Here is a 24,659-nt window from a genome sequence, read left to right on the forward strand (position 1 = left end):
TCTGCCTTCTAAATCAAGCTGTGGTCATGCAGTGCTTTTCTGAGGCTGGAACTGGATGATCTTAAGGTCCTTTCCAACCCAAACCATTCTATGAATCTATGGGAGCTGCTCTCTCCATTTAGGCAAAACACGAATGAACAACTAAGGACTCAACTGTGTGTTTCTTCTCATGTTGCTTGCCTGAGCAGCAGAAGCAATTGGGTTTGAATGGCCTGGAAATTACTGCTCCGCATTTGTGTGTGTTTCAAGCCGTGCAGACTGTGCAGTGATTAAACAGAATGATCCATTGGGGTCGGTTAGGGAGTGCAGCTTTCTCTCCACCAGATTGACACTTTGTCCTGCTTGGATAATGAGAAATGAAGAGAAACTCTTAGAGAGTCCTGGGTTTATAAAAGCATTTGTGTTGTCATATAAGCCACAAACCCAAGCACTAGCACTAGTAAGATTACCTAAACCTTGTCACCTGTATAAACCTCTCTGTCCTCCTTTCCAGAATGATGAAGTCCTCTGTACACGCAGAAGAAGATGACTTTGTGCCAGAGCTTCAGAGGAGCATCCATCCCAGAGAGAGGCCAGACTGGGAGGAGACTCTCAGCGCTATGGTGAGATGCTGTGTGCTGTTTTCTGTCTGTGTTATTTCCAGTGCTGAATGCTCTTCCACTTACACACTCATTTACATGCCCTGAGTTTCAGATTTCTAAATACACACTACTTTCAAGACCAAAATACTTCCCTTCCTCTGGCAGTTTGTCAAGGAGAGAGAAGGAACGTGCATAATGCTTCTGCCCTATTAATACGTGCCCCAAAGCAGGTCGAGTAACCAATTAAAGGTCCATAATGTCACAAGGATTTTGTCTGCACTAACCTCTTTTTCAGCAAGGCTCATGAGCACAAAGCATGTACAAACATGCTCTTTGAAGCATGCAGCATTGTGGAAGAATTAGGTTTTAGCAAAAGGCTGCTTTAGTCTACAGAAATAAAACCTCAGCCTGAAAGCTAATGTACCATCAGAGGGAGCAGAAACAGAGCCTCAGAGGTGCTGTTCTCGTGCTGACAGAAGGCACTGCAAATGGCAGTGGGCCACAGACAACTGTATTACCTTCATATAGAATCATAGAATAGAATCATAGAATATCTTTGTTTTCTTTCTAAATGAGGGATTAAAATACCTGCAGTTCCACTTTCCCAACCCCCTCTGCTGAGATTGGAAGGTCAGATGTTATGTATTACCAGCAACGTGATGAGGTGGTTTTGTGGGGTTACCTGACCTCACAGAAGCTTGACCTGCTTTGTGGCAGTTCAGGAGTGTCTGGAGGTTGGAACTTGTCTGGTGTTTTCACTTGTTCTTATGGTACCTCCTTAGCATCCTAAATTGGTGAGGATCCTGCCTTCTGTGACAGAGCTTGGCCGCCTGGTTTTGGGTTAGCTATTGGTTATACAGTGCTCAGAAAGTGCACAGGTCATAAACTCCCTGTTTATGTTGATTTTGAACAGGGGAGCAAAGGTAAGCACTCTGTTTTACTCTCCGAAAAGCATCATCAAACCCCATATAATACAATGATCACAATTTCTTCCAAACTTTATGTTCAAGACAAAAAATCAACCCAAACCATAGGAGTCGCCAGTGGTTTTGTCTGTGGCTGTTTTCTGTGCTGGTCCCTCCACTCAACCCCTCACCAGCCAACGTTAATGTTGGCTTTCTGCAGCTGGCACTGTGTTTTTTCTCCTCTGCAGCTATTTTCTCCTCCTCCTTCTCCTTGGCCAGCAGCTCACACTGGTGCTGGGTGTCTGAGAGCACTGTCTGTTCTCATCAGCGTTCCCCAGCCTCAATGCATGGTGCTTCTTACCCCCCTGGAGCCATGCTGGTGTCAGTCACGGCGTGACACCGCTCCATGCTGGCTGTAACCTCATGGTGTGTCTCAGGATTGGGAGGCCCTAATGCAGTGTCTCCCCCTGTAACACAAGGCAGCTGGCATACCTCATTTGTTACTGTTCTGTTCCACTATTGCCTTACAGGGAAGGAAAAGTTCACCTCTTCTGGCTTGGTGCTTCCTTTGTTCTCATCCAGGCTGTTGTGCTCATGGCTCAGGCTGTTCTTTTTCCTTATGTGTTGATCTTTAGGGGGAAAAAAGATGCCTTGGTTTAGCTAATGATGCAAGAAAACATCCTTGGAGGATGAAGGTTCTCACTGTCACTTCCTGCATGGTTCACTTCTTGTTCAGGTGTTTGGGGTCTAAATTGCATGTCACAAGTAGACACATTCTTCACATTATTATGTGGTTAGAAGAGGTGGGGAAACGAGTGTGTCATACACCAGGTTTGTGTTTTATGCCACTGGAAACAGCTCTTTTTGTAAACCAAAAGTAAAGCCAACCTGGACTCCTCATGGTTCAGCATTCAGCTCCTACACGTATGCATAAAGTTGCTCTCACTCCACTATCACATCACTTCTTAAACAGCTCTGTGCCAGCAGTGTAAAGGTTGAACAGGGCAGGTGGCTGTAAAAAAGAGATTTAGAGGACAAGAAACAAGAAAATTCCCATCTCAGATCTGCTGCCCAGGGATTTGGAATGATGGAAGCGCAGGGCTCCGTGCACCGAGCCTGTGTTTCTGATGGCTTGGATTCGTGCTTATGGCGTTGGTTTGACCTCCTGCTCCTCTGAATGCATTGTGGCTGGGTAGGAAACCCTCATGTTTACTGTGCTGAGAGAATCACATTGCCTCTCCCAATCCCTGCCTTATGGCCTGTCAAAAGGCAGGATCTACAAAATGTCAGTATTTACAGGTCAGTGGCAGGCAGCTGGAGAGCCAGCTAGGGACAGGGCTTTGTTATTGAGCTGAATTCCACGGTCTGAGCAAATAGGGGGAGTAGGAACACGAGGGAGAGCTCAGGATACTCAACAGACCCTTATTCATCTGTCCCTTGAACTTTGTCTTCATGCATGGCACAGGGTGCCCAGAGAAGTTGTAAATGCTCCATCCCTAGCAATGTTCAAGGCCAGGTTGGATGGGGCTTGGAGCAGGCTGCTTTAGTGGAAGGGGTCCATGCCCATGGCAGGGCGTTGGACCTGGATGATCTTAAGGTCCTTTCCAACCCAAACCATGCTGGGATTCTATGTTTTTGTACTTTAGGAAAGGGCCATTTATGCAGTCACAGTTAGATGGACTCTGGTCATCCCCACTCTCCCTCCTCCCTTTTATCTACAATCCATTTTGAAGTGCTTGTTATTAATGTATAAAAGTGCTTTGTTTCCAGAGCTTTTTCTTAACTAGAAATAAAGGTCTTTGAAATGGATGGAGGTTGAATGTCCTCCTCTACTGTAAATGTAAAGTAGGGCAGAAGCTCTATTTCTAATGTTTCTGTGCTTGCCAGTTTATTCTGGGCACCTGAGTAGCTTCAGTCCTTCAGTAGCAGTGTGCTGCTACTTTTATCATAGGATCATGGAATAGTTTGGGTTGGAAGGGACCTTAGAGCTCATCCAGTTCCTTAAAGCTCACCCACATTCCACTAGAACAGCTTGTTCCAAGCAGTTAAGTGGATTTTGGGAACCAAGCTGGACAAGATGCAATACTACATTGACAGACGTCGCAGCAGCTGGATAAGAAACCAGCTGCCTGCATAGTCCTCAAGGACTCCTGTGTTTTAGATTCCCCTCCCAACTCCTGTTGTGTGCTTATGGAGGTTGGGGATATTAGAAGCTCCTGGTCCCTCTGTGCCTCAGGGTAACCTTCACACAGGTTTTTTTCTCTCTCTGCTCCAGTTTGGAAAATGCAGTTGATGATATTGACTTTCTTTGGAGGAGACTTGTGAGTTCTAGGAGTGAAAAGCCATATTTGAGGCAAGTGATATTGCAGGATATGGATTTTCTCTCAATTGATACTTGTACTTTTAATAGTACATTTACCTTCTGTTATTGACCATCTCAGCATCTCTGTATGAGCTCAGTAAACTTCCCACCCTTCTGAACACTCACTTTTGGGATCTAGACTGAGGACATTGAGGTGACAGCCATGGTATCCAAAGTGTTAGGGGTTTATAGCCAGGCTGCCAGCAGAGGTGTGGTGAGGAACCTCTACATTGCCAATAGGAAACCGTGATGAACCCTTGAATTTGGCCAATGCAGAAGTGAACAAGAAGGCAGGCAGGTGGCACTCAGTGCCCATCATCCTTTTTGGCTTCTGCTGGTGGAGTTTTCTGTGGAAGAATACAAACCTACAAGTGTTTTGGAAAGGCACAGGGGTTATATGATATCCTAGGAAGGCCCTGGAGTAATCTTTCTTCCTGTATCAGGTGAGATGAGTTCTGACAGCAGCAACTGATACTAGATAAGGGAAGGTACCATGGCTCCAGAAGGTAATAAAGGTTTTAATGAGACCTCAATACATCACTGCTAAATCTGGGACATGAGTGAGGAGAAAACTATTTTTAAATGCAATTTATAAAAGCGTGTGGAAAGGGGTGAATTGCAAAGGTTTAAAGAGAGATTTCACTCTCCTTAGTGCAGGGGTCGTTTCTTGTTCTTCCTGTGGCACTTAGCCCAACGCAAGGGACCTTAGTGCTCATCCAGTTCAGGCAGTTCAGTGGAGATGGATTTTAGATCTTCACTGAGATGCTCCAGCAGTTGGCTTCTGGCTCTAAATCTCTGCGTTTCCTAAATGCCATGGAAAACGTTCCCTTAAAACTGTTCCGTGCAGTTCTGGTCTGGCATTGCACCAGTAACCTATATTCCATTTTCAAGTCCCATCACTTGTTTTCCTTGTTCTTGCTGCAGAAATGAAGTGTTTTTTTCCCCTTGTTAGGCTTTTGGCAAGGCGTTCTGTTGTCCTGCGTGGTTCTTTCTCTCCCTCTTGGTTCGAGAGTTGTTTTATTTCCCAGGCTAACTCCCAGCATGAAGCTTGTCCCTGAGAATCTCGGAAAACTGGGACAATCACTGAATTGGAAGCACACTGGCTTCCATTTGGGCTCTCTCATTAAATGAGTTCAATTAAACCAGAATGGATCCCATCTTTTTGGCAGTAAATATTAATTTATAGCAATCATTTAATTTTCAGTGGCGATGCTATAGAAGGGATTGTTTCTGGTGGCATTTACTCACTTTACACCGTGCAGCGTTGATCCAGGAGAAAAGCAATACGTTTTCTCTGTTTCTGGTTTAAATCTGTGTGGTCACAGCATTTAGCCAAGAAGGAATGAGTTGGAATTTGGGAAGGCTGGATCAGTAACGTTGTTGTTCACCATGATCATGACTTTACGCCCCCTTCTGCATATTTATCCATCTCAAAGGGAATCCGATGCACATCACTAAATTCAGGTCTTGCTCAGTGAAGTGTTTGGGGCATGGATTTACACACCTCCACTAGGAATTCTTTTATGGTCATAGGGGATAACAGCAGTTACAAAGATGAAGATGGTACTGGAGTGTAATGGCTCGTGTTTGGAATGCTCCCAGCCAAATTCCATATGTGTAGGTAGATGTCATCACGTATTAATGAACATGAAGCACTTAGGGCTGGGTTTACTAAGGCATTAGGGAGCCTGAGCGCTTCACTTTGTCACACTGTGAGTAAACCACTGGGCTCAGTGGTGTGCATAGTCTAGGTATGAGCAGTGAGTGAGCAGCCCGCATTTCTTGGGGTGTAGATGGGAGAATTTGAGGTTCAGTGTCAGGAAGTTCCATATCCCGGTATCTATTACCATTATCTGCCTGTTGGTGCCAGTATGGTGATGCTGTTGTGATGAGTCCCTGCTGGAAGCTCAGAGAGGCACCATGAGATGAGCTCTGAAGACAGGAGCACGTCGTCATGACCCTCCACCTCTTTTCCTCCTACCTTATTCCAAAGATGATCTCTTTTGAGTAATGTTTTGCTGTATTAATAGGAGAAAAGCCGTATTTATGTGCTGTATACTTCTTTGGGAGATAAGACTCATCATTTATTTATCAGTCAATCACTTTTCCCTACTCCCAGCTGCTTGACAGTAAGATGGAGCATCCGGGGAAGGAAAGGAGTCTCTTCTAAATCAAGTACTTGCTTTTGTTGGGGGGTTTTGGTTTGGTTTGAAATCATTGATTCTTAGTTACCATAATGCAAGGAAGGATGGAACCGTTCTTGAAGGGTTGTCAGTCGTTTCCTCATCTATCCCCTTCTGTTCCCCAAGTTAACTGCAAGAGACAAGCCAGACATGTCATATATTGCCTTGCTTAAGGTTGTAGGCGTGAAGTTTTTGGCCCTAATTCAGCCTTCTTAATTATAAGGTGATGAATTACCCCCTGAAAGCACTGATAAATCTTTAGCCTGGTTTACTTCTTTTAAATCCAAGTGTTGTGCTCATTGGATGTGCTATTTGCTGGGGCTATTGCCTCACCTTTATTCTGTAGGCTCTACTGAAGCCATGGGCAGGACACCTTCCACTAGACCAGGTCGCTCCAAGCGCCATCCACTGTGGGATTCCATTTAACCAAAGCTGTTGTTTCACATGTGAGCTGGAGGTGAATAGTTAAGCATTTGTTCTTTGGACATTCCAGTCTGATCCTTTAAACTATGGTAAATGGATGCCCTGGTCTAACTCCTTTACAATGCTGAGGCTCAGGAATCAGAGGTTTCTCTTCGTTTGCCAGCTCATGGCAATACTTAGAAATGTTTTTCTTCTTATTCCCCCCCCCTCCCTCCTTTTTGGAGGGGAAAAGCTGGGAATAGAGAAAGTACATCCTGTGTGGTCTTTGGAAAGAGTAGAGCTCCCTGTTAACCGTGCCATGCAGTGAGAACTGCCTACAACAACCCAGCATTGACAGGGAATGTGGAAAATGGCATTCAAAGTCCTACACTCAGAAAATGATGCACATGAAAGTGTTCTTTATTGAATGCAGATTTCTTAGGCCCAGGATTAAGGATGTGCACTGCCAGGATTCAGAGTTTCCCTACTGGAAGCACTTGCCAGTTTTTCATTGGCTTTCTTCTATCCCATTTCTCATTTACCGTGAGCTTTTAAAGGCATCTCTGGCTGGGTAACTGCTTCCCTGAGAGCTAAATGAAGAACTCAGTGCTGCCTCTCATGAATGACTCCAGCCATTGTGGCCTGGAGCTATCCCTGCCCATGGTCCCACTGCTTTCTTACATATCAGAAAGGATGCGTTTCTTAACTTTGCAACAGGGATCAAGCCATTTGCACTGCATGAAGAGCTAAGTGATGGCTTCAAACTGACTAAAGAATACCTTTATAAAATGTAAAAGGTCCCACTGTTTCTCACTGTGCCTTCTGATAGATCTCGAAGCTCTTTACTTGCTGTAATCACAGTATGTTGGACCCTCGAAGTGATGCCTTGCTGCAGCTCTTGCAAACATGGATGGGTACCCATGGGAAGTGGAGCTTGTCCTTGGTGTGCAGCTTTGGTACTGCTCTGGGTGGTTATTCAGTGTGCCAGTGCTGCACTCTGCTGCCCATGCCGTGAACGGCACAGATCTTCATTCCTAAGATGCTCCATTAGGAAATGCCCTTGGAAAAGGGGGTGGTTATTTATTCTTTTTGACTTCTTCAGTACAGCTTCTGTGGTACCATGAGCAGATAGCTCTGTTTCTGCTGAGAGTGATGGACCTGGAGACATTCAAGACCAGGCTGGATGTGCTTCTGAGCAACCTGATGTAGTTGAAGACGTCCCTGCTCATTGCAGGGAGGCTGCACTAGATGAGCTTTGAAGGCCCCTCCCAACCCAAACCATTCTGTGGTTCCATAAACCAGATGCAATTGCTTCTTCATCTTAAATGTGTCCAAATATCTGAAGGAGCTCTGAAAAATGTAGCTGAAATGTGAAATGAAAACGCTTCGGAAGATTCATTTGCACCACTAAATCAATGGGAAGCGCTAATATGGAGAACGTGGCAAACATTTGCAGTTCTGTCATCTTGCCTCTGTATCTCAGATGGTTTTGGGTGACAGTTGCATCTTCTTCAATGACCAAACTTTTCTGCTGTTCCCTCAAGTGACCCAGTTGCAGCCTCATGTGCCTGATATGTTCTCATCCTTTTCAGAGAATCAGGGAATCAACCGGGGTGGAAAAGCCCTTTAAGATCATCGGGTCCAACCATTCCCCATCGCTGCCAAGGCCACCACTAACCCATGGCACTGAGGGCCTCATCTCCACAGTGTGTGAACACTTGCAGGGACATCCTGTTCCACTGTGTGTGAGTGGCTGTGGAGGATGAAGCTGAGCTGAACCATCTTTCTCCTTTTACTGTGCTTCAGGCTAACTCTTGAGCAGTAAGGGTCACAGCAGGATGATGCTGATGAAGCCATCATCTCTGACCTGTGATGAGGGCACGGTTCCTTCTTGATGTTGCCAAGCTCTGCAGAGAGGTTGATGCTGAGCCAGCTTTGTGTAGCTGGTTGGTACCCAAGGTCTGGAGTAGCTGTCGATGTCCTTGTGCATAAACACCCACTTCAGATAGGCAACTGTGTAGTTCAGTCCACCCTCTTGCTCAGGTTAAGTAGGCTATTGCCACAAAGTCATGTCCTACTGAACCAGCGTTTCTCCAGTGAAGAAGTAAAGCTCTAACAGAGCTTTAGGGTTTCTGATGGTGGGGTTTTTTCCCCTCTTTTTTTGGTTTGTATCTCTCCTCCAGGAAAATGGAGGGGAAATGAAGAGGATGTAAAGGAAAGACTGTCGTGGAAACCAACCAGCTCAGCCATTTCTAGAAACAAGGCTGTGTGCTGAAAGCATCCAGAGCAGTCTGGTCCCTCCAAGCTGGTTTCAGTGAGAGACTGGTGGTAGGAAGGTGCATAAGGGCCAAAGCCAGGTTGGACACAGGGGCTTGGAGCAGCCTGCTCTAGTGGAAGGTATCGCTGCCCATGGCAGGGGTTGGAACTGGGTGAGCTTTAAGGTCTCTTCCAACCCAAACCAATCTGGGATACTATGGAAGTCAGTTGGATTCTGGGTCAAGTCCTAATGTGTTGACCAAGTCTCAGGACAGAGCAGCTTGGCTCAGCAGTGACATTAAGCTGTGAAAACTGGGCTAACTCATTTCCCTGAACAGATATGCTCTGCAATTCCTGGCTTTCCACAGGCCAGCACTGCATGGAAAGCAGGGAAGTGAGGAGCAATTGCTGAGGCTGGCGAGCTGCTTTTCAGATGTGAATAACCCAGCTGTTTCAAAGTGATTTAAACCATGAAACCACTGTGACACAGAGCACAAAAGATGACAAATCTCATTTGGAGAGGTTTGTGTTTTGAGAGGAGGGGACAGTTTGCATGCCAGGTTTTGGATCGGAACAGGTACAGACTAGCAGGGAATAAAGTGCTTCTATCTAGCTTCGTATCTTTGGCTTAGATAGAAAGTAGTTGCAGTTTCCTTTGGAGTAACATGGTTTCTAGATGGCAATGAGTTTCTTTTTCGCTTACCTGGCTATCCACCCTGTTTTTTCTGGGGTTAATACCTCCTACTAATGAGTTTACCTTGCACAAGATCACCATTGTGTCCCATTTCCCTCAGCTGTGAGACTTGGGAGAGATTGTCATGCTGCAGCAGAGTCAGAGAGCTCAGATCTACTTGGAAAAGCAACCCAAGCGAATTACCGTGTTGCATCTCATTGTAGTGCATTGAAATGGATACTTGGTGGTAATGGGAGACAGATTGCTCCTTCCAGCAGGGTTTGGACCTAACTGAACTGGGAGGAAGAGGATAATACAAGTTCTTCAAAGAGAGATGCTGGCATTTCGCTCTGCTGGAGGTGTGAGTTTTGCCTACGCTGCTTTGAGTCAGATCCAGGAGAGTCTCTACCCACTGCTGCAAACTGGCTTGAAGCCCACATTTTTCTGTCAGAGTTGTTTATCCATTTTTATACCCCACCAGCTTCTACTGCTGAGGGAGGAGAAAAAACTCTTCTTCGTCCTACAGAAATTCTGTTCCTTAGAAAACTAAGGCAAGCACATCCAGCTTTGCCTGAGAGCAGCTTGCAGGGATGGCACGGTTATTACTGTCGTTAGTTATCTGCTTTAGGTAAAAAGACCTGTCAGGTTTATTACATTGGTGATCCCCTTAACATTACATTTCACAAGGAGACTCTCAAGTGTCCTGTTCCATAGTGGAGTAATCGTGTGCTTAGTCAGTCAGCCCAGCGAGGTTTCTGTAGGGGTATAAATACTTCTTTAAGGGTGTATCGCCTGCAGTGCATGGTCTGTACAGTGGTGGGACAGTGAAGCTTGAAGGGCTGTGAATGGCACACCTGGGAGAGTGAGTGTCCTGGCTTCAGATGTATCTAGGAGTGTTGAAAAGGGGGAGCTGTAGCGCTGGAGAGAACGGGAATTCCTCTGGGTGCAGAGAAGATGCTCTTCTCGCAGCCTGTGTAAGCCGCAGCGATGGTTGAATGAATGCAGGCAGGATCAACCCATATTCCCTGTGTCGAGGGAGGAATAGATACTGCCACAACACGGTTTCTTCTGTCCTCATCTGTTGGCTGGAGTATGTGAACTGGACCCAAGGTTTATCTCTGATGGCTGTAAAAGCATCCTCAGGTGGAGAGCACGGTTGGAGCTGTGCACACCGGGAGCTGAGAGACAGGAATCCCTTCCTGTTACTGTTAATGAATTAATGAATCTGGACAATATTCAATTAATGAATCTAGACAGTATTCAATTAATGACTATAGACACAGGGAATGATTTTGAGCCATTTGCTGCAGCTTTTTCTGATGTGCTGAAGCACCTGTGTCAAGCTAGGAGGAAAGCTTCAGGGTAGGGATAAGAAAGATTCCCCCATTGTTCATCCCATATGTGGGCTGCTGCTTGGAACTATAGTTGTCTGACTCTGAAGTTTTGGGGTGAGGACCAAGTTGGTCCCGTATCTTACATGTATTCTGCTACATGCAGCAGCTTTTGGACTGAGCATCTCTGCTCAGAGATCTTTGGCAGACCAGGTTAGAAGCATCGGTAGTGATGTGGATCAGGGAGGTCATCTCTGCTCCTAAGGGATTTGATGTAATACTTTTTCATTGCAGGCCTGTAGGAGAAGAAATACTGAGGTGCCTGTCTCCCATAATGAATTGTGTAAAGCAGAAAAAAGCTCCTTCAACCAGTGTCACCCACATCACTAATGAGTGCCCCCGGCCAACAGCAGGGACTGTGTTTTTCTCCTCCCATTTGATCACTGCTCTCTTCATAAAAGCCTCACCTAAACCCCTTGATTCCTCTAGAGCTCAGGGCCTGGTACAGCACAGCAGGAACACGAGTGTTTCAGAGCCCCTGGGATGGTGAATGCAGCTGGAGGAGGGAGAGGATGGGGAAGCATGACAGAACAATTGAGAAGAGGGAGTTTGCAGTTCTGTCCTCCTGAAAGTCAACCAATTTCAGTGATTAAGGAACTTTAATATGCACTTACACCAATAGCTTCAAACACCTCCTTTAAATGTTCACCTCCCACATCTAAGCAGCTCTGTCATTAACTTGATTCTCCAGTGTGTGAGCTCTCCAGCTTCTTCCAGTGCCTCTGCCTGAATCCAAGTGTTCGGAAAAGCAGGTACTTCATGAGGAGTCTCAGGATGGAGTTTAGGGATGGATGTCTGACTCCTACCTCCGAAAACCTCTTTAGACACCAGCAGTGGCAGTGAATGAAATCCTGGCCCTTGCAGTTAGTGCTAAGGACTGGGAAAGTTCTGCAGCAGGGTGCAGGAAGAGATGATGTCCTCCTCCATTCCAATCTTGAGGTTCCCTTTTCCTCTTTCAAAGGGCAGAAGTACAGCTTGTAGCAGATACGTTTTAGCTGTGTTTGTAGATGTATGTAAAAACACGGGCTTAGCAGGCAGCAGGCCATAGCATGCAATCAGATCTGAAGCTCCTTCTTCTTTCTTCCTCCTGTTCTGCAGGCAAGAGGCGCGGATATTCCCGACATCCCAGGGGAGCTGGCCCTCCGGACCTGCGGCAGCACAGCCAGCATGAAAGTGAAGAATGTGAAAAAGTAAGAGCAGTGTCCTTTGATTTTCCTGTCCTTGCTTGGCTTCTCTTTGTGATATCCCAGCGAGGGCATTCGGGAACGATTTGGGGTGGTATCTTCCTCAGAGCCACCAAGATCCGTGTGAAACCAAGTAAATTAGAGCTGATGGAGTCTAAAAGTGGGGATGTGAGAGGCTTTGGTGGCTCTCTGCTCTGTTTGTGGCCATAGAAACAAAGCTTCTTAGAGTTTTGGACTTACACATTTTCTTCTTAGAACGGATTAATAATAATAACTTAAAAATACACATTAAAAGAACCTAAAGAGGGTCCCAGGCAATGTGTCAATGAGAGAATCTTCCCTCTCTTCCCATGCTCTGGGAAGCTAAACCAGGACAAACGGGTGGCCTAGATACATTTTTTCTCTTTCCCTTTCTTTGCGTTCTGCCCTGTACATCTTCATCTGAATGGGGTTTGCACAGTTTCAGGGGTGTTTTTTCTCCTCTGATCTCCCAGATCTATTTTTCCATGGTCTCGCACTGTCCTTCTCTCTCATTCTCCCCCAGAGAATATAAAGCAATTGATTCTGCTTGCAGCTAAGGTTTCAAACCTCTAACCTGCAAAGGGGATCGGCAGCAATCAATATGTCTTTGCTATGAATGCTGACTGGAGGACCACAACTCCCCAGCATCGATTGCTCTGTGCCTTCAGCTCACCTCTCTGGTGCTGTAAGGGAAATGGCTCTTTGTTCTAGCGCTGAGCAGCCAGCTGCTGCATCTCACTTCCCACTTCTATTCCCGTGGGAAGAGAGAGCTAGATAATGACAATCTCATTGGCTCACCACCAGCAATATCTATAGGAGTCTGTAATAGCTTCAGCAGAAGCGAGAGCATGTTGCAGAGCCAGAGGATCTCCCCGTCAGCCCTCATTGTAAATGGAGACACTTGGAAATAATTATGGCTCACTTTGGAATTTGAAAGAGGCAAAGGATAAATAGCGTTTGTTCTGCACCCTCAGATACATCAACCCGGGACTGATGGGCTGTGATGCCTTTCACAGGTAAAGCTCTACTTTCCTATGTGTCTCGTGTAAGGCTGTGTATTTGCACTGCACAAAAGCTTTTGTAAAGATAGAGCAGCTTGTCCCTGTGCCTGTCCTTCAAGATGTGGGCTTTGGTGTGGATGAGCTGCCACACAGTGCTTTAAGGATGCCGTGGTAAAAGCCACTTTGCACTTTAGTTTTCCTTTCTCACTCGATTCCTTTCTCCACTCTTTTGGTGCATCACATCAACAAATCCCTCTGTTCCCTTGGCTTTTGGATGAGGAAGTGGGAAGTGTTATTTGCTATTAGTAACTGCATTTTGGAATGGTACTTGATGCTTGGTTCGCTGATTTGCATCTATCTGATGAGGTGCTTTTGATGTGCTTCAGGTTATCCTTTACAAAGGGTCACTTCCCGAAGATGGCTGAATGTGCACATTTCCATTATGAAAACGTGGATTTCGGCAACATCCAGGTGAGTTTCTGGCTTCTTTTATATACAAAACATCCCTGGGTTTGGCTGACAACTAACCTGCTGGGGAAGGCAGAGGAGGGACCTCCACTAAGGTTGGTTTAGCTTGTTGTTTAGTGATGAGAAGTGAAGGCAATAGGGTCTCTTGCTGTGGGCTTGCTTCCATGTACTGAGCCAGCATCTGCACGTGTTGCCACCCCTTTGAGGCTGGAGTGGTGTTGTTTCCACTGGATTTGACTGAGGTCACTGAAGACTGCATCAAACACTCATGATGGAGTCATCTCGATAACTGCATGCATGATTTTATGTGTGCCTGTCTTTAACCAATTGTGTGAATGTATTTATGTGAATAGAAATCATTCCATTTTATCCCTTCTCTTCATGTTGTCTTGGCTCTGCATTATGCAGCAGAATCCAAGCAATTGTTATCAGTCTGAGTTGCACTTCTGGAAGTGGGATCCATCCATCAGAAGCATATTTTGCTGGGCAGTAATGGGGAGGGCTGAGTACCAAGAATCACAGCTGGTTTCTCCTGAACAGGGCACATCTTGCTCTGCACTTAGAGAAGCAGGGATGCCTCCAGTATCTGCCAGCCTTGGAGCCAAAAAGAGGTTACAACCTTCTCATTTGTAAAACATTTCCTAGACTAGAGAGTGAATTGTTTAGGGCCTTTCATGTTTCTTTACTCAACAGTTCTACATCTTTCTGCCTCTATGAAATTCCAACTGAGAAGGAGTTTGGGTCCTAGTCAGGGGTTGTGTCTACTACTGTTCACATTTAGTGGCTCTAAGTAGGTCCATTCTGTTGAGCATAGGTTGGCAGACACATGTGCACACAAAGGCAAAGCAACTGAGGCTAAATGAAGGTGGCACCAGCATAAGAGCTCAGTTCTCAGGAGGCCTCTGGAAGCTACTGACACAAACAGGAGCAGTCCTCAGTTTTCTGGAGCAAAACTGTGTTTCTTTATTTGCAGTGTATAGGAATAGGTTGGCTATGGGTTTGGTCTCCTGGTAGTTAACTGATTTGGCACCATTACTTTTTTCAGTCATCTTGGAAAGAAGTTTGCTGTTGGAGTAGGTGTCAAGCAGGTATCTGTGTCCATCAGTTTTGCTTTCCATCATTCAGAGATACAAGCAAGCTACAGAGAGATCACAACCCTTGCATGGCACCAGGATTTGAAGCATCTTAAAGGCAAAGTGTGGTTGTGTGTGCTGGGGGGGGGGGGAATCTATGCTCTTTTCCACCACTCCTACCTCTGAGAAATCATATACACTTCACTATTTAGGTACCTAAAGCAAAGCATGTGCTTAGATAGGGTGAATGAGGCTCTGAGTACTGGCTCTGTGCCTCTTGTCCCTTTCTTTTTCTAAGCAAGGTTTCTGTAATGACCATTTGATATGCATAAACATATCCTAAGAACAGAGCTTTGCTCCTGAAATACAAGAGGTGTAGGACATTACAGTATTTCCTTAGTAGCAGAGCAGTGTTTAAGGGTAAAATAAATGCAAGCTATTAATACAACAGCAGTATTAGTCTACAGGTTTCAAAATAGGTTCAGCTAGGGCTCATATGTGTGAATCAGAAGGCATTCATTGGTGGCTCCTCGGTGCTAAGAAGGGAACCAGAGAATAGCAGTAGGCTGAAGTGACTTTTAAGTGACAGCTTGGCACCTAATAGTGAGCTGCCAAGTTGCATCTGAGGGGTAGTGGGTGGAAACTCCTTTCAAACTCTCTTCAGTGTTCAAGATGTGCAGAGTTGCAGTGCAGCATTAGCAGGTATTGTGTAATGCTGCCTGTTAAGAGCCTGGCTGGATTTCAGCTTGTTTTGTAACTGTTGATGTCACTTCGAAGATGGGCTCATGGCGCAATCGGTATTAATATCCTGGCTCCTCACCTCATTCTGAATTAACTTTCTGAGATGTGTGAAATAGGGTTTGTTCTCTTCTTACCCTAGCACCGTGCTAACAAAACTGGGTGCTTTTAGGGATGCTTTTTCGTCACAGAAATGTGCTGCTCTCCTGCTTTCTACGGGCTTTAACCTTGTCTGCTTCTGGCCAGTGAGACACATGTTGCATAGGCAGGAAATTGCTGGCTTACCATGCACAGGTAGTTGGTGCCTAAGCTGTAGTTATAGGAGAGGCTTTACAGATTGCATCAGGGCCTGAAATCCACTGCTGTTTTGCTGAAATACCTTCAATTTCTTACTGCATTGAGTTTTTAAGGCTACATTATTGATTTTTAATCTTACAATGAAAAGCCACTGTCTGCATAATAGATTCCTCTTAACATATCTAACATTGGATTAATGTGTAAGAATCCCATTAGCAGGAGCAGAACTGTGGTTGAGCTCTGCTGTGATCTGGGTCTCCCAAACATCATGCCTTGATGATCTTAAAGGTCTTTCCCAGCCTGGTCAGTTCTGTGTGAGGCCATGGTTGGATTGGGATCACTTGGCATCAGTTAGGTCAGTTCTGTTGCTTTCCTTCCCTCTAAGATCTGCTGCCTTCACACAGGGCTTAGCTAAAACCTCTCAGTGATGCCTTTCCCTCTCTAGAACATCAAAGCACTGAGTTTTGAAGTCCTCAACATCTCTACCAGCTCTTACATTAAGGCAGAAAGGCTCCCGATGCGTTTAACTTCAGAAGTGCCTAAGACATCCTAATATAAAATAAGTTCATAATCAGCTTCTAAGGCAGCTTATTAAATTAAGCACGATTTTTGGGTCTCAGAGTTGCCTTCTTAGGGGTTGAGTCGTTCCAGCATGAAGCTGAGGTACAGCATAGCATCTTCCTGGCAGGATTTGAGTTGGAGATGAACCCTCAGCCAACCTGATGGCCCGTGCCAGGTTGTGTGCTGTAGAGCTGTTGAGGTGAACTCATTCACATGGGATTTGGGGATCTCAGCGCAGCATCTGTGTCATGTAGTTTCAGTGCCTTTCATCAGCGAACTTTAGGCCTTGTTAATATGTAGGAAGGGAGCTATTTCAACACCTCCCCGTGTTGCTAAGTTAGAGTGGAGTGATTGTCCCTCCAGCGTGGTGCAAATGTGACTGTGTTCTCCTTAGTGCTGTGTGCCATTCATGTGAGCAGGAGAAAACAGAGATTGGGTATTCTGTAACATCTGTACTTCCTGCCAGCAATACTTTGTTCTACCCTTGAAAGAATTAAGATTTCATCCTTAATTGAGTGGGGTTGAGTAATAGAATATGGGGGGCTGATCAGCTCCCTGCTTCCCAGGTAATATTCCTTGCTGCCTGAAAAGCATATTGCTAAAGGCAAAGTGCTGTCAGGCATTCCAGCCCTGTGTCCATCGGTCATGGGTTCAGCCCCTTCAGACAACAGGTCTCTTGTCTTCTCTCTGTGTAGCTGCCTTCTAAAAATAACCCCATCAGAACAGGGTTGGATTACGGGGCATGGACGATCCTTTGCCTCTCCTTATCTGTTAAATGTTGGCCTTGCAAGTGGTAGGAGCGTGTTATCAGCCGTAAAGGAAGTATTTGATCCAGAATCACTTCCGCCTGCGGAGGCATCAGCTGCCAGGAATGCTGCCAGGAATTCCTGTTCCCAGCTCAGCAGTATTGTTTGCTTCTGAATGCCTTTGGCAAGCTGCAGCTTTCCAGCCAAGATGATGCTCCTGCCTTGCAGTGGGGGCTGTGGTTCCTGCCTGTCACCGCGTTTTCCTCTTGCATCTTCGGGGTGAAGAGCAGCTCAGTTCTTCTCGTGCCTCCTGCCAGCAAAGCCTGTTGAGAAGGGATTTTTCAGGGTCGTCTTCTTTTGGTTTGCCTTTTTGTTGAATACCATTCCAGGGAAGGGGGGGCAGAGGGGAAGCGTGTGCTTGGGAAGGTGTCTCTGTTAGTTATACAGTCATTTCCCTGAGGTGGACTGCAAAGGAAGCACAGCTGGTAAAACCTGACCAGATGCCCTCCTCAGCAGCGAGCTGGGGTAGTTTAAGATGCTTCTGCCACAGCTAAGAGCAGTTTCTCTTCACAGATCAACCGGAAAGAGCAGGAGCAGAGGGGTGCTGCTGGTCTGTGTGTGTGAAGTCGGGCAGCTCAGCTCGAACCCCTTCCAGCAGTCGTTTCAAAGCAAGGCTGCTCACTGCCTTCAGTGGAGGAGGGTTTCTTCATTCCGCTGCTCTTCTGTGGGCACGGTGGCTCTCAGTGTCTCGGCAGTCATGAGCAGCTCCATGTCTTCAGTAGACTCCTTTGCAAAGTGTTCTCAGAGGAAAACATCACAGAAACACAGAGTGGCTTCAATTGGAAGGGACCTTAAAGCTCATCCAGTTCCACCTTCCACTAGACCAAGCTTTGGTGCATTCTGCTACGTTGTGTTCCCCTTCTTTAGATGGATACCTCCCTTCTGTTGCCTGTCTTTTCTCTATGGTTTCTTTACTATTGCCTTCTACAGGGGCAATGGGAGATGTTGCAAGGGCTGCTTTGAGGACATGGGTATATCAACCCAACTGTGTTCACAGTGTAGGTGGAAACTGCTTCTATTAAATCAATAATTCCAGCCACAACTCCCTGAAAACTGGCACAGTCTCCTGCCAAGATTTAGTCTCTAGGCCAAGCTTCCTGATGCCAAAAGAGTTAGGAAAATATTTGAGTTAAGTTCACCTCAGTTTGTGGATTCTTCTGTTTCCTGCTCTTGCATCCAGCTTTGCCCTTTCTCTGGAACGAGATCAGACCTGTGCCGTTCCAGCTTGCTTGCTTTTCTTCCTGGGAAGTGGGGGAGAAATCCAGCACGGGTGTTCCAGTGGAAGGGTGACTTCAGGTGGATGGAGGATCGCTCATGGAGCTTTACGGTTGCCTCTCACACGTATACTACTTGTTTACTCTTGTTGCTTGCTGTAGAGAACAGTGGCAGCCTTCAAGTGATCCAGCTTTACCGGGGCTGTGTTGAAGGCCAGGTTGGACACAGGGGTTTGGAGCAAGCTGCTCTAGTGGAAGGTGTCCCAGTCCATGGCAGGGGGTTGGAGCTGGATGAGCTTAAAGGTCCCTTCCAACCCAAACCAGGCTGGGATTCTATGACTGACAGTGGAATCAATAACTGGTCCATGTTTATCTCATAAAGTAAGAGGTAATTTGCTGGCATTACTCAGCTGGAGGGTTATTGAATTGCCTGTCACAGGGAGGAAAGGCTCTAGACTAGCTCTGTGATTCCAGGTGTGTTCATCATCTGGGTGTATAAATGGAAGGGCAGGCTATAACCCCCAAATCATCGTTAGAAGCAAATGAGATGCTGCTTGCTACTCCGTTGAACAAGTACTTCTGCTTTCAGTCTTCTGAACACACAGCAAACTGGTTTGTGGGTCTTGATGGCTGTTTGATGGCAAGAATGAAAGTGAGTGCAATAAACCCAGCTTTAACTTTGGCATTGACCTGCTGTTTGCCACCATCGTCCATCATCTCTAGCAACGTGTGACAGAAATGTGCTAAAGTTGTTTTCATTAGTGACTTCTGTTGGGAAATGTGTCTTCCCTGAGGATTAACGGCCTGGAAAAAGCAGGGAGAAGTCTGACATGTGTAATTAAAGTGTATTAATAAATAATAATCCCTACCTCACCGGTGTTTTGTACTTTGAAAAGGGATGAAACCCCCTGTTTTTGTGTCTGGTAAAGCACGTTGTTAACACGAATGGTGTTAAAATGCAGCATAAGATTGTGCTCAGAGACCTGCCAGCGTGCCAAGCCGGGGGGGGTTTAATGACCAGCAGACTTCATGTTGCTGTGATCCTGAGGTTTCCCGAGGCAGGGCTGTGTTTTGAGTCCGCAGGGGAGGTTTGTGGTGCCAGTGGATGTATGAGCTGTTAAAGCAAACGGCCACGGGCAGCATTCCCATTCTGGATTTACCGTACCCGCTTGCAAATAGGGCAGTTTATTTCCTTTGGGCTTCTGTGCCAGAAACGTGAGGTTTGATGGCAGAGTTGGCAGCTGAGAGGGAGCAGGTTAGGCTGCAGGGTTTTAAGGTGTTCGTTCGTGGTCTTGGCTTTCCCATGGTGTGTGTGTGTGTACTTTTGGCTTGCAGTTACGAGCGTCTTCATTCATTTCCTGGTGAGGAAGCATGGATAGGATAGAACCTATAGATGTGATCCTGCAAAATGTGGCTTCCTGACTGGCTTGGCTTTGGGAGCTGTTGGAGTGAGGCCAGAGGAGGCCATGGAGATGCTGCGAGGGCTGGAGCAGCTCTGCTCTGGAGCCAGGCTGAGGGAGCTGGGCTGGATCAGCCTGGAGAAGAGAAGGCTCCTGAAGGGGAGACCTTAGAGCAGCTCCAGTGCCTAAAGGGGCTGCAGGAACGCTGCAAAACAAATGTGCTTGTGCATGCACAAAGTGATGCTTCTGCCTTCCCCCAGGGCAAGGTAATGAGCAAGCAGTTGAAGGCCATAGGCTTGACTGGAGAGCACTGGGAGTCCTGTAGCTCTGCGTGTGCCTGTGTGATATTCAGACGCTTGCAGCAGACAGTTTAGTCCTAGCCTAACCCTGATGGAAAAGCAGGGGGTGTCAGAGTGGAATGCAGCACTTAGGGTTTCCCAGAGCCTGCTTTGGGAAGATGAGTGGTTGTTGATCTTTCCCACTTCTGGGGTCATGGCAGGAAATGGACTGCGCTTCCCCTCGGCTTTTATCACTTCCTCCTGCCAGCGAAGGGGAGATTATTTTCCTTCATTCGCTGCTCCTCTTGTCAGCCCGAGGAGCTGGTGTTTAGCCAGATAACAAATCATGCTTTTCCTAGGGAAGGAGCTCTCAGGAATGCTGATTTCCCTGGCCCCTTGTTTCTCTCTTGAGCTTAGTCCTGCGAGCCCTTGCTTGGGAAGATGTGCTTTGCATATTTGCGGTGTGCAACGCGTGGTTGCTTTTCCTTCCAGTGCCTTTCCGAAGGCTTTTTCAGCAGTTCTGATGGTGGCCCCTTATCTCCTGTTGTGTAAGGCTTCTGAGGACTCTGCAGAGCAGCCTCGCAGTGCAAGTATGTGCTTGTGCACGCTGGGTTAGTGTTATGTATTCTTATGTATGGAGTCTACTTTAGCATTCGCAAAGGGAGACGCTGTCATCCTGTTGAGCTGATTCTCTCCACCTGAGCCTGCAAGGGTGCTGCATGCCTGCAGTAGGTTGAAGAGTATGGATCCCTCTGTACTTGGTGACGGGTAAAACGTGGAGCGTGGGGTGAAGGCTGGGTCTTGCAGTGCTCCAGGAAGGCAACAATGACCAATCTGCATTCAGCACATCAGGATCCACTGGAGTACTCTCCAGAGCCTATGGAATTACTGGGCAGATGGATCTGTGGACAGGAGGTTGTGCATCACCCATAAGATAAAGCCAGGAGGTGCACTTCCTAATGGGATTCCAGAGTTATTCATGTCCTGCACCTCCAGCTGCAGCACAACCAAGCTACTGACTTCAGGGCGCTTCAGGGTACATTTGCTTTTCCCTTGTGGGCATTGGTAAGGTTTGTTTGCTTCCTTTCTGCCCTGGGGATGTTGGTTCCTGGTTCTCTATAACTGCAGACTAGGAAATGTTACTGAGCACAGTGCTTGCTTTGGCCTGTGCATTCAGAGTAACACGAACACCTCTCTTCAGGTGAGATGAAGGTGAGAAGTCACAGCAAAAACCTACCTGCACTCTTGGGTAAGGAAAGGTGCTTTGAAAACGTGGCAGTGAGACAGGATCAATGACTACCTCAAGCACATTAAGCTTCTCATCACCACAGTACTCTTCCCCCATCAAAAGCATGGTGTCTGGGAGGGGTTTGGTGTTCTTTCTCCCCTCTTGCAGCTCCTGCTGCTATTTCAGATCTATATAAGACATTTTTTGCCAATGATTTTGATTCTTCGCAGTGTGGACAAAAAAGATAATATTGATTTAGTGGGGGAGAAGAAAGAAACAGTGAGTGAGTAAGGGAATAATAGCGTGGAATGACAGGACTGTCAATTTTCAGTTCTCTCACAGGAATAATGTGCTTGTTTCAAGCAAATGGAAAAGTAGACTGTGACTAAAACTGTCCCTGACCTCCCACAGAAATGAATGGATTTTGGAGCTCAGGGAAGAAAAGGCAGTTGTAACTAACGTGGTGATTTTAATGTGCTTTCCTTGAAAGTCAGCAGTTCCATGAGATGCTGTATGCGGGAAGGTTAAAAGTATCTGTAGAGAATCATGGAATCCCGCGTGGTTTGGGCTGGAAGGGACCTTAAAGCTCATCCTTGCCATGGGCAGGGACCCCTTCCACTAGAGCAGCTTGCTCCAAGCCCCTGTGTCCAACCTGGCCTTGAACACTGCCAGGGATGGGGCAGCCACAGCTTCTCTGGGCACCCTGTGCCAGCGCCTCAGCACCCTCACAGGGAAGAGCTTCTGCCTAAGAGCTCATCTCGGTCTCCCCTCGGGCAGGTTAAAGCCATTCCCCTTGGTCTGTCCCTACATCCCTTGTCCCAAGCCCCTCTCCAGGTTTCCTTTAAGCTCTGGAGCTGCTCTCAGGTCTCCCCTTCAGGAGCCTTCTCTTGTCCAGGCTGCCCCAGCCCAGCTCTCTCAGCCTGGCTCCAGAGCAGAGCTGCTCCAGCCCTCGCAGCATCTCCGTGGCCTCCTCTGGCCTCGCTCCAACAGCTCCACATCCCTCTTATCTTACAAAGCTATAAAATACTTCATATTCACTTGCTTGGCCCCTTTTTTTTTTTGGTATGGTTGAATGCATTTTTCAATAAGCTTAAACAATACCCTACGTGATGAAATTATAAATACATTATAGGTTCAGGCTGTAGAACAAACCTGGTTAAAAATGATGGCTGAAAACTCGAAGCAGTCTCGTTCGAGTGGCTTTTCTGGGTGAGCAGCAGTGGCAGCAATGAAAAGGTCCCTTCTGCAGGCTGAGGAGGAGGGATGTTGCACTTGGGTGGCGTTATTGGCAACAGCCCGACTAAGAATCCTGTTGTGTCCCGTGGCAGACAGTGGAAGAAGGGAGGCGTTGTTTGGTGGCAAAGCCACTTTGCTGTGAAATAAGCACACGGATAAATAAACAACAGTTTAATTGAACTGCCTCTTTGTGCCTGAAGCCACCGAGGGGCTGGTTCCTCTTACAGAGCCGTCTCCATTGTGGTGACACTGTAAGTATTCAGGCAGTGGTGCTGAGCACCTGGCCTTTCAGGAGGGCCAGGAAGGGGTTTCTGGTGGTGGTTTCCCCAGCAAGCCCAATGGGTGCCTAAGCCCTGCGATAATTTGTAGTGCGATGCCATCTAGTGTGCAATGGGCTTCCAAACCTCTGGGTATTCATCCAGCACTGATCTTCCTTGTGCATCGGACTCCCTGTGCATCAAACAGCTGCATCTTCAGTGGAGATGGTTCTCATAACGTTGTAAGTGTTCAAGGCCAGGTTGGATCAGGCTTGGAGCAAGCTGCTCTAGTGGAAGGTATCCCTGCCCGTGGCAGGGGTTGGAACTGGATGAGCTTTAAGCTCCCTTCCATCCCAAACCAGTCTGGGATTCTGTGAACTTCCAGCTTTTCTCTTCTGGGGTTTGCATCATGTCCAGTGGCTGGTAGGTGTTTACATCTGGTCTGTTGTTACTGTTGTGCTACTGTATGAAACACAGCTAGGAATCGCCTTATCAAGTCAGAGGCCATTTGAGTTGACTTTGCTGTTCTTCAGACCTGTTGTCTAACAGATTTGGGGCAGGAGCAGCAGTACTTCGTCTCTCACACTGTCTGCACTCTGGTCTCAGTTCCCCTCAGGGAAGGGTATAGTTTTCCCTGCCAATGGGACAGAACAATCCTTCCCTCTCTAGTTCTGAAAAGTGATGGTTGGTGTCGTTGTGTGGTACCCAGTGTCTCACTGCTGCCAGGAGCAGGGCTGTGTCTCTGCAGGTGGTGACTAGACCCCAGCCTGGCAAAGGCTGCCAGGGGGGATTCGTTTCTGAATGTTCTCATTTGGGTTTCAGTTAATTGTGCAGTCAGACTCTAACGGGGTGTGAGAGGTGAGAGGTAACACCAGATGCCTCCATTTACATGTGTTAATCAGCACAGACCCAAACAATAACAACAGATTCAACTGGAGCCATTCAGACAGTTTGAAATGTAAAATGTATGACTTGGGAGAGAGCTGGAAGGTCAGGAGCATGGAGCCAACATGCCAGCATCCCATCCGACCCCCCTGCAGTTACAGCGTTTCAGAAACACCCAACGTGGCTATTGCAACCCATCATTACATTGAATTAGCTTTGCTGTGAACAGTAATGTGGAAGATGCTTACTTCTCCCTTTTGGAGCGTAGCCTGTGGAGTAACAAGGAGCACACAGTGTTATGTGTGTTCTTCTGTGTACTTTGTATCTCAAAATGCCTGTGTCCAAATGGCTGCTGTTATATTCACCAGGGTCAATTTACTAGTGACTGAAGGGGGTTTCCTTTGGAGGCAGGCTGCTGGCTCTGTAATGGTAGGCATCGGAATTCTATGGGAATTTATCCTGGAAGCAAGCTTTGGTTGGCAGCCAGTGAGGGAGAGCACCAGTATCTCATGGTGGTTGTGCTGCAGATGGTAGTAAGAGTTTTGTCTCTGGAAGAACACACTTGTGGCTAGTTCTGTTGTTCAACAGAGCGATTGGATTTGGGTTCCTGGGAAACGTGTGGGTTTTGATGCTGTTTGGGGATCAGGGCTGGTGGAATGAGGAAGATGATTCCTCTAGGGAAGAGTTGAGGCAGGTTGGTGCAGTAACAAGAAGTCGTTTTCTTAGAAGCATCACTTCTTCGGGTGCCCTGAAGTCCTTTTTGAAACCCTGTTTATAACCCCGCAGACTGCCTAGATCCCCAGCTCCATCTGTGGTGGGAGCAGAAGTGGTCAGCACCCTCAGTAACGTGTTCAAAGGGTTAAGAGGGGACAAGGGGAGTTGTGGCTACGTGGCGTAGGGCTCTGCATACTCCTGGGTGCAGATCTTCAGCATCCCAAGTAGGTTGTAGGGTGTATTGACATCAGAGCTCCTCCAGAGATGTCTCTAAACCTAAGCTGTAGTTGAGCCTGTTTTGTTTCAGCAGCAGTACTCGCCGTTCAGAACACACTATGTGAAATGCTGCTGCTGCTGATGTAAGGATGTGAGCAATGATTTAATTCAATAAGATCAATTTAGAGAGGAGTTACAATTGTAGCTGGTTCAAATGTGATTTGTCAATTCAGGGAATAAGAACTTCTTCAGTTATTTGCTTTGTTATTTGGAAATCACAGAAGCAACTGCATTGCAAAAGACCTTTAAGATCATTGATTCCAGCCATT

At 46.8% G+C, this 24,659-nt stretch overlaps 1 protein-coding gene across 7 annotated transcripts in view; it reads left to right on the top strand.

The window, feature by feature from the left end:
• Positions 1-24,659, top strand: part of ARHGAP32 (Rho GTPase activating protein 32) — a 176,211-nt gene that overhangs the window by 72,292 nt on the left and 79,260 nt on the right. For 5 of the 7 annotated variants that reach the window (XM_062617594.1, XM_062617593.1, XM_062617597.1 and 2 more), the window contains 4 exons: positions 494-602; positions 11,852-11,943; positions 12,933-12,974; positions 13,346-13,430. In XM_062617594.1, coding sequence (XP_062473578.1) covers positions 495-602; positions 11,852-11,943; positions 12,933-12,974; positions 13,346-13,430 — 327 coding nt within the window. In that variant the 5' untranslated portion in view covers position 494. The remainder of the gene's footprint in view (positions 1-493; positions 603-11,851; positions 11,944-12,932; positions 12,975-13,345; positions 13,431-24,659) is intronic. The other 2 variants (XM_062617596.1, XM_062617599.1) reach the window with 1 other exon arrangement.

Source organism: Pezoporus occidentalis, unplaced genomic scaffold (genome assembly GCF_034315485.1).
Source record: "Pezoporus occidentalis ecotype Australia unplaced genomic scaffold, CSIRO_AGI_Poc_V1 ctg199, whole genome shotgun sequence".
Lineage (NCBI taxonomy): Eukaryota > Metazoa > Chordata > Aves > Psittaciformes > Psittacidae > Pezoporus > Pezoporus occidentalis.